General features: G+C 31.3%; 2 protein-coding genes across 6 annotated transcripts; both read right to left on the bottom strand.

Moving 5' to 3' along the window:
- Positions 1-218: 218 nt before the first annotated feature.
- Positions 219-2,808, bottom strand: LOC114173116 (GDSL esterase/lipase At2g03980). Of its 5 annotated transcripts, none has more exons than XM_028057343.1 (7): positions 2,620-2,808; positions 2,444-2,543; positions 1,981-2,306; positions 1,784-1,908; positions 1,476-1,697; positions 916-1,168; positions 219-576 (listed from the first exon to the last, which is right to left on the bottom strand). In XM_028057343.1, the coding sequence occupies exons 3-7, from the start codon at positions 2,225-2,227 to the stop codon at positions 359-361; spliced, it is 1,065 nt and encodes a 354-aa protein (XP_027913144.1). In that variant the 5' UTR covers positions 2,228-2,306; positions 2,444-2,543; positions 2,620-2,808; the 3' UTR covers positions 219-358. The 5 variants fall into 5 exon arrangements, with proteins under 5 accessions (XP_027913144.1, XP_027913145.1, XP_027913142.1 ...); XM_028057344.1 differs by having other exon boundaries at positions 1,981-2,303; XM_028057341.1 differs by having other exon boundaries at positions 2,444-2,510.
- A 3,052-nt stretch (positions 2,809-5,860) lies between these two features.
- On the bottom strand, positions 5,861-8,189 carry LOC114174534 (DNA-3-methyladenine glycosylase 1-like). Its single transcript, XM_028059370.1, has 6 exons — positions 8,186-8,189; positions 7,653-8,045; positions 7,466-7,523; positions 7,288-7,371; positions 6,768-6,909; positions 5,861-6,675 (listed from the first exon to the last, which is right to left on the bottom strand). Exons 1-6 carry the CDS (start codon positions 8,187-8,189, stop codon positions 6,397-6,399), a joined length of 960 nt encoding a protein of 319 aa, XP_027915171.1. The 3' UTR covers positions 5,861-6,396.
- Between the last annotated feature and the right edge of the window lie 1,018 nt (positions 8,190-9,207).

Below are 9,207 nucleotides of genomic sequence, written 5' to 3'. Positions count from 1 at the left end.
CAAGGAGTAATCAAGAAATCCCAAGACCACTAGTTTAGCACAAAGATCTATAAAAAGAATCTTGAAATGCTTTCATCATTGGAGCTTTAATTTATGATTAATTTAATTTTTTGTTACGAAGACTAAATTGATTTTATGTTGATACGACCAGTGAAATAGTTTGTAAGACATGTTTTTTAGTAAACAATCCATATTTTTTGTAACAAATAATTCTATAATTTCAAGTGACGGAATGTTATAAATCTTTTTATTTGATAATTATATTTTATGCACAATCTCCTTGTACTTTCTATAATGTAGTAGTTACTCTATCTAGGATTTTGATAGGAATCACGACAAAGCAAACACACTAGGGTTGCTAGAACAGTTTGAGACCCCAGGGCTTGCAAATAATCTTCTCATTGAAGCAGAGCCGCGCATATTCTTGGTTTGCGATTTGGGAAGGGTGGTTTTGATCAAAGAAAAGATGAGTGTTTCTGTTTGCACAAGGAACACTCCTGGGCTGGCATTTCAGATCACCATAAATGGTATTGGGGCAACAAGGTTTCCATGTTTCCACTATCCCTGCAAATAAAACTAAATATCAGTTATTCAAGTGTGCTAATTATTCACATATTATATCCAGAAAAAGTAAATTATAAATAAATCTAATTCATGATTCTGATTGAATTTTAAACTTAATTCAATTTCACAAAACTATTCTTGAAGATAAATTTTTTGCAGTCATCTATTTATCGTAAATCGACCTAAATTGACAAACATATTAAACTATATCTTACATATTAATTTATTCACAAGTTTGTTTTATTTTTTTTTAAATTGATTTTTTTTTGAATTTTTGCATATTGAAAATGTTTGTGAAGATTTCTCCAACAAACTTGTGTTGATGATGAATGCATTTTGGTTTCTTCTTACCATAGTAACTTCCGTTCTGTCGCATTTTCTTAAGGAACCCATAGAGATCTGCATGTATAAAGGTGAAGCCAGGAAGCTTTGATTGGAGCTGATGCAGTACTTCATGCAACCTCTTATTATAAAAGGTGATTCCTTTGTTTATTTTCCCATCACATTTTCCTATTGGTCTTGTGTGGATAGCTTTCGACGGAAAGCAACCTGCTGGGGGAATGTTGTTTACTAAAAATTTTCTTGCTCCTAGGCTATACATTCTCTGCAACAAAACAAAGACATGAAATATAAAGAAACGGTCGGAAGTTACATGCTACTAAATCATATATTTATTTCGATCTTATCTTTTAAATGAATTTTGTGAAATTGAGTTAGAAATTAGTGTCTAATCTAACTAATCAAGTTCATTGAAGTTATTATCTCATCATTGTTGAGTTCTTTACACCACTTAAAATCTAATTCTATATTCTAACATGTTCATTCTTGCCGGAAAAGTTATGAAAAAAAGCAATCAGAGATAATCTTTTTAGTAATTTCGTTGTGAACTCTGTAACACATGAAATATTTACCTTGATGCGCAGGGTGATTTCACGAAGAAGGAAAAAGGCAAAGCTCTTGTTGCCGCGGAAGGTTCCGTTGTGGAAGTAATCATTGACACCCGTAGAGACAAAAAACAAGGATTCAGAAATATGCTTCTCTAATTCTTCATTCTCGGTGAACGTCTTTGGCAAATTATGCTTAATAGTCCTATGGAAGAACTTAATTTGTTTGTCTAGTGTCAAAGACGTATCCTGCAACCAAAAAGGGTACATCATGTTAAAGACAAAAAGTACCTGAATGATGATGAACTTCAAACACAGGTGCGACATTAACTTACGTTGTTGGTATCTGGCAGAACACCAGACCCAGCAGATGCATAATTAATGCCCGTTCTTACTTTGTTCCTGTGATGCTTCGAAAGTCCCAAGTAGGGAGGGGTTAAGGGTAGTCCTAGATGTATAGCTGCATAAAAAGTCATACCTTAGAAAGATTAAAGTTGGTTAATATATTACTAAAATGGCAGAGTAATGTTACCTAGGAAATCAGCGACAGTTTTTCCATTTGTGGCTCGGCCTGTAGGTTTGCCATGCATGAAGTCTATACCATAAGGCAGAAAAGAAGGTCCACCAGTTGGAAGATGGTTGTTGTTTCCACAATCAACGAGAGAGTCACCAAAAACATACAAAGCAGGAGTGTGTTTTGTGGGATATGATGGTGCTGTTGATGATAAGGGTAAGACCGAAGCTAACACAAAGCAAAGAGTGAGATAACAGGTTTTCATCTTGAGGCCACCAGATCTGGAACGGTGCTCCACAGTAACGATGAGCCACCGGTTTGAGCGAATTTTGTACAAATACCTTCTTTCGATGAGCCACCAAGATCAACAACACACGGTAATCACGCAATTCAATCATCAATTCAATAATTAAGCATGCAATTCAGACTTATCAAGACAGATTCTAAATGGTTTGAGTAAAAGTTAGCTAACTCCACTTACCTTTAGAATTTCCACTAGAAATGACTCTTCAACCAAAGAGAATACCTCAATCTCCCAACCTAAGGCACTGAATTATAATTGCCAATGCTGAGAACAAATTCTACCACAACCCAGAATGTTGGAATTACTTAGAATTCGAAAATCAGAATATAAGGGGGGAATACAAGTTGACTTACGCGTAGGAAAGAAAGACTCAGCTTGAGGAAGTGGTTCTGATCTTGCTTCAACCCTAAATTCTACAACAAGGAAGAGGATTAGACCTACTACAGTGAATTTTTGGGTGAATTTAGTAGAGAGAAGGCAGAGAAAGAGTAACGGAAGGAGAGGGTATTAGGGAGAGAGAGTGGGTTTTGTTTTTGTGAAGTGGGTGGCAGAGAGGGGTTCTCACATTATCAACTTAAATTTTTTATTTTTAATAAATTTGGTATTAATTAGAAGTGTATTATTCAAAAAAGTAAAAATATATTACAAGTATAATCATAAATGATAAAAATTTGAAATATTGGAATATAATGAGAAAATATTAGAGTTCTTATATTTTAAAAAAACATTGAGGTTATTATTACATCACTCATGGTTTTACTGAAAATAGTTTGTATTTTTTATGTAAAAATTACCCAAATAGGTAAATTTAAAAAAATTATCAAAATGAATAAATTATAGTGGAAAACACGAGTATACTTTTGAATACATTATTTCTTGAATTTTAGTGAAAAAGGCATGTATGGAAACATGAAATTAGCTTTTTTAAAATGGACAAATCTTGTGTCATGCATGATTTCTCAGCCTTGATTCATCCAATGGTTACATAATGGTTGAAACCTATAATACATTGACATTTTAATCTGTATCACATATTTGTATATCGGTATATTATATAGGTATATGATATTTTAGAATACTTCACTAATACTTATTAATGAAAAATTTAATATAAAAATTAGTAATATTTTTATGAAGAAAAAATTTAGAAATTTTTATGTTGAAAACGTTTAATACATTTAATTTTAATTTGGATTCACAAGTAATCATATATTTATCATATTTTTTTAAGAATTTTTATACAGTTTTTAAAATGCATATATCATGTATTGTATCCTATATATTATTTTTAAAACAGAATATATCAACGTATTAAATACGTGTCGTATCTGATACACATATCGTACTGTGCATCATAGGTTGGAACCATTGGCTAGCTAGCTCTGATAAATTGTTCATATTTTTCTATAATTTTGTTTGTGTCTTTATCAACTTTTCGCCGAACCGTTTGAAAAAGTGATTTTCATTGAATTTAAAAGATAAATATAAACAAGAGTTATATATTGAAGCAAAGTTTCTTAACTTTGAAATTTTATTCCAACACAGCTTGTCTATTTTGGTTATTTGAAAAAAAATTACCATTTTTATAAAAAAAACCTAAGCAATGAGCCATTATATTCTTACCCATAGTGATGGACAGTGATGGCTAACGATATTTGTGGATACAACAAGATTATGTTTCCCCTTGGTTTTAGTAACAAAGATGCAATTTTTCTCTTAATATGACAACAAAAAGATTTAGAGGTGTTGGAACTTAAGTAGCTATGAAGCCACCGTGATAAAAATTGCTTCAGTTAGTAACTTTTTAAGGGAATAATTAATTTTTCACGCCTCATGCAAATTGTAGTGTATAAGCTTGTTGGACTTTTAAAAAACATGACTATTACACCTAGTTTTAAGTGTTTATTGATTCATATCCATTTTGATGAATCTGATTACCCAAACCAAAACAATTATGTTTGGAATTTTTCTTTTTTATTTGACTTGAACTATTTTTACATAGTCGAAATATATTTATCTAATACACGTTTATCTTGTTTCTGATTATATTTTTCCTTCTTCAAAGTTGTAATGTCCTCAGTTAGTTAGTTTGAGTACGTCTTCTTCACTTGATCTCAATAATATTTGGTCCGGGAGTATGCATAACTACTCTCACGCTCAAGTCAACAATATGTAATAGTCAATAAATATTGTAATGAGTAGAGCAAAGGTCATATATTGTGAATAATGCCTATTTAATGTTCTTAGGCTTTTGTCCTTCATGGGTCTAGGTTTCATAGGTGTGTCTTGGTTTAGTGTTTCTTAAGTAATCATTAGTTACCTTAATCCTCTATTAGTTACCTTAATCCGAGGTTACACCCTCTTATTCTGATTTTGGAGCCAGGGTCATCTCGTTATGAGTAAACGTTATGTGTAGACGAGACAAAGTAGATGTTAGGTGAAGATGAGGGAGAGTAAACTTGTGTAAATAAATTAGAATAGACGATATAAATAGAATTTCATTATTTTATTATTAAAAAGCTCGAGTTATACAAAAGAAAAATAACTATTCAAATTTCATTTTACAAATACTACCTTATCTAAACATATTTCTCTTCTCTTCCTCTTGATTCTCTTTAGAGTTTTGACGGAGTTGTTCATTCGTTTGAAGCTCCAAGAGCATAGAAGTTCTGGTGTAGACGGCTATCATCCAAATTGATTAAAGACTAAATTCAAGTAAGTTTGTTTGATTAATTCAATTCTATTTAGAAATTGAGTGATAATCATATGATAATTGATGAAAAATTCAACCGTGTTCGTTAAGCACAAGTCTCCCTTTGTGGTGATAATCTTAGAGATGGATATGAAAAAAGATGTTTGTCTTTTGAAACTCTATTATAAGGACTCACGAGAGAAGAGGTTGTTCAAGATATTTGTGATCTTTCGGGACTTACCAATATTCTAGGGTTAAATATATTTTTGGTCGTTCAACTTTTAGTGAAAATTGAAATTACTCCCTCTTGGAAACCTTGAACCAATTTAGTTCCTCAACTCTGTAAATGCATGAATTTAGTCATTTTAACCAAATTTTATTAAGTTTATTTGATGTTTCAAACACATTTCACTATAGTATTTTAGTTTGTTTACACTGTTTGACACATTCGCTTCAATGTTAGCTAAAAAACACGTTTGAAATGTCAAATAAACTTAAAAAAAATTGGTTTAAAGGACTAAATCCACTAATTTATAAAAATAAGGAACTAAATTGTTTCAAGGTTTTCAAAAGGGACTAATTTTAATTTTCATTAAAATTTGAAGGTCAAAAAACATATTTAACCCAATATTCTATAACATTACTTATGATGAGATGATTTGGGAGCATCTTCTAGGAAGGGAAGGAAGGAGGCAAGTATTATAGGTTGAGGCTCTCGAGTTAGTTCGACAAGTATGGTCATTTCTCTGCTATGCATAAATAACAATCTATTCAATTTCCCTTTGAATTTAGTTAGGTTCTGACATCATGTTATATTGATGAAACTAGTTTGTTTTAGTAATATAGAAATCATAAAAAAGATGTAGAGATAATGAAAAGCAGACTAAAACCAATAAAAACAAAGATCATTTTCATTTACTGATTGGTTCGATTCACTTACCAAACCAAACATGTAATGTACAACAACCAAGGCTTCAACACTCACTCTCATCATCACTCAAATTCAATGGCAAGCAAGCAACCCTCTTCCATTTATTGACAATGGCAAAGCTTGACTTGATCACCGTGGAAATAAGAGAACGAAAACTGACCCCAAAACCCAAAGAAAAAAAAAAGGGACTGCAAAGCATGCATATTGTTTTTCCTCGCTACAAAAACTTAATAGCTGATGATACAAAACAGAGTACAAATTGTGCAAGTAAACTGCTGAATATTACAAAGAGAAACACCAAAACACATTGTTTAACACACTCTTTTAAATACATTCCTTATTATTGATAGAATTCTTTTGTAAATCACAAAATTGTAAGTCTCACTTTATATATATGTAATGAGTCTTACTTGTAAATTTGTGTTTTTGAATAAAATTGAACCAATAATAGAAATTGTTCTATAAAGAGTATGTTAAAAAGTGTGTAGTTAACACTCCTCGAATATGTTACAAATGTCTCCAAGGCCTTTGTGCAAGCCTTACACATTCACTGTGCCTATGACAATCCACAAGATGATCAATTGTCAAACCCGCAGCTTGCATAAAAGAATAAACAATCACAGGACCCAAAAATTGGAAGCCACGCTTTATTAAGTCCTTACTGATCGTATCTGCTTTTGAAGTCCTTAGAGGAACATCTCTTGGGAATTTGAATCTGTTAATCACTGGTTTGTGATTTACATAACCCCATATATAGCAGCTGAATGATCCACATTCCCTCACAATCTGTGGGGTATATATATATATATATGATTAAGTCACAGAAAACCCAATCACAAAAAATTTGATGTACATCAGATTAGTGATTTTGTTCTTACCGTCATTATGCATTTCGCATTGTCTACTATGCACCTTACTCTGCAATCGGGTAACAGAATTTCTTTGTTTGATGCTATTTCCATGATTTCTTTCTCCTCCATTTTGGCCACAATAGTAGGATCAAATCCACCAAAAACTTGTCTGTGTCATCATCATGCATAACATTGTAGAGATATATCAATGAATACAAATGGAATTTTTTCTCACACAATATGTTGTCAAGATATGGACATGAAAATACGACTAAATTGTAAAAATATAGAACACAGAATACAATGTATATATATACATGTTAATTTGAAATTGTCAACTAACACATCGTTAACTAACACAAAAATGAGTTTAATCTATCTATCTATCTGATATCCAAAAAGCGAGAAACAATGATCGTATCAAATTTATTCCCTATTTTAATCATTAAAATCATGTCAAATACAAAATTATCTTTCAAATTAAACATAACATACTGTGTCCTACAAATATCATACTATGTCCGATACATGTCAGAGCATTATTTACCTTAGAATTTTCTTTCTTTTCAGAATTTCTGTCCAGTTGTAATCTATCAGCAATCCTGACAGCGTAAGAAGCTCGAACAATTTTCTGTTTCATGAATCAAACCACAGTGTTGGATCGTGCTTACGATAATTATCTCGATACTAGAGCTTATTTTACACAGTAAAGAAATGTTACTTACTTGTCATCATAGGCTGGGACCCCCCAACACTCATCGTGAAATTCTATGTAAGCTTTATCTGCGCAAGTTTTATATATCAATTCTGAATATTGTCAAAAGTCAAATTATACAGTGCTGGAAATAGAAAAGTGACACTTTTCATTGGTTTTGTATTGAATGTCTGCAATGCAAAAGAAATTGATCATACCACAGTTTTTTGTGATCCAATTGCATCTTCTGAATTCACCAGTTTGTTGTTGGTGAGGAGCATTAGTAATAGTAACTGCCGGTTCTCTTCTTTGATCACGAGGTGAAATCAAATTCAATGCAAATTGAAAATTGTCATCTGCTAGATTCAAAGAATCTGTTAGGGAAGAGTCATCTGAGTTTTGTGAGAATGATGATGATAAGGAGGATATGGAGGAAGTTGAAGAGCTTCTGTGTAGTCTAATAGGGTACACTTTGTTGAGTTGCTTGGGGAAAAAGATTTGGCTCAATTTTCGTGACTCTTGGGAACTAGTTTTTTTCTCCATAGCATGCCTTCTTAGACGAGGAAAAAGTGTATAGTTATAAATGGGAATAATGTCAAAACGGGTTGGTGCTCATAACAGTGAGAGATTCAAAAGGAGATGGATGGCAAGTACGAACAATTGTTTAGTTGGTTGGTGAAATGTGAGTTTCAAGTTTTTGAAATGTTTGGGCTTCTTAGATTTTAAGAAATATTTAAGCCTGTAGCAGAACCCATTTTCATAAAATTAATAAAAGACACTTCTGTGTTTGGCAACATTTGTAATCAAACTATTAACATCGTACCATCTTCTAGTGCAAAACAAAACAAAATTATAGGAAAAACTCACTTACCAAATCTTTTGAATTACTAGTATCAATATTACTCTCAATTATAAACAGATTACAAGGCATGTGATTAATTTATCGGCAAGTGTGATAAATAATATAAGATATTATTGAAGAAGATCATCACCACTAAGTCATTGAATATTAATATTTTTAAAAGGGTTTTGTTTGGTTACTCGAAATGATAGCATAGAGAGGTTAACTAGTTGAAAGGTAATGAGAAGACAGAAGAGTAACAGTAGTTGTGGAGTTTGTCTCAGAGCAATTCATTCTTAACTCTTACTCATAATAGGCCTTTTAAGTCTGATACATACTTGTTGCCAATAAAGACAGAGATATGTCATCCTTTTTCTAATTTCACTTAAAACAAATATAGCGTTCTTAAAAAAAAAATAAAAATAAAATAAAATAAAATTAGCAAGACACGAAGCGACTGCGTTTGACATGTTGCTCGCTTGAACGGTAGGTAACCTTGGATTCTTGACCAGTGAATGTATGTTGTACTGGAACTCCTTTTCTGACGTATCATTCACATTTTATCACGGCCTTTTCGAGTACTTTATATTTTGTCATTTTCGTGGGTTGAGTTATTTATAACTAATTCAATATATTGTTAATACTTGAAGTTTCACACTCAGAATTTTGAGAATATAAATTGCATAATATATATATATATATATATATATATATATATATATATATATATATATATATATATATATATATATATATATATATATATATATATATACACTAGCGAACTAGCGAACACACATGCGTTGTGTATCTGATTTTTTAATTTTTATAAGATTAATAATATTTATTTTTAAAATATATATAATAAATTTTAAAATAGTTATTAAATAAAATAATTGTTTGAAAAGCTTTTCAAAGGTCAAAATAAAAAA

The sequence above is a fragment of the Vigna unguiculata genome, chromosome 2 (assembly GCF_004118075.2).
Source record: "Vigna unguiculata cultivar IT97K-499-35 chromosome 2, ASM411807v1, whole genome shotgun sequence".
Classification (NCBI taxonomy): Eukaryota; Viridiplantae; Streptophyta; class Magnoliopsida; order Fabales; family Fabaceae; genus Vigna; species Vigna unguiculata.
Note: the sequence above shows the minus strand (reverse complement) of the source record. Positions and strands in the feature narration are given on the sequence as shown.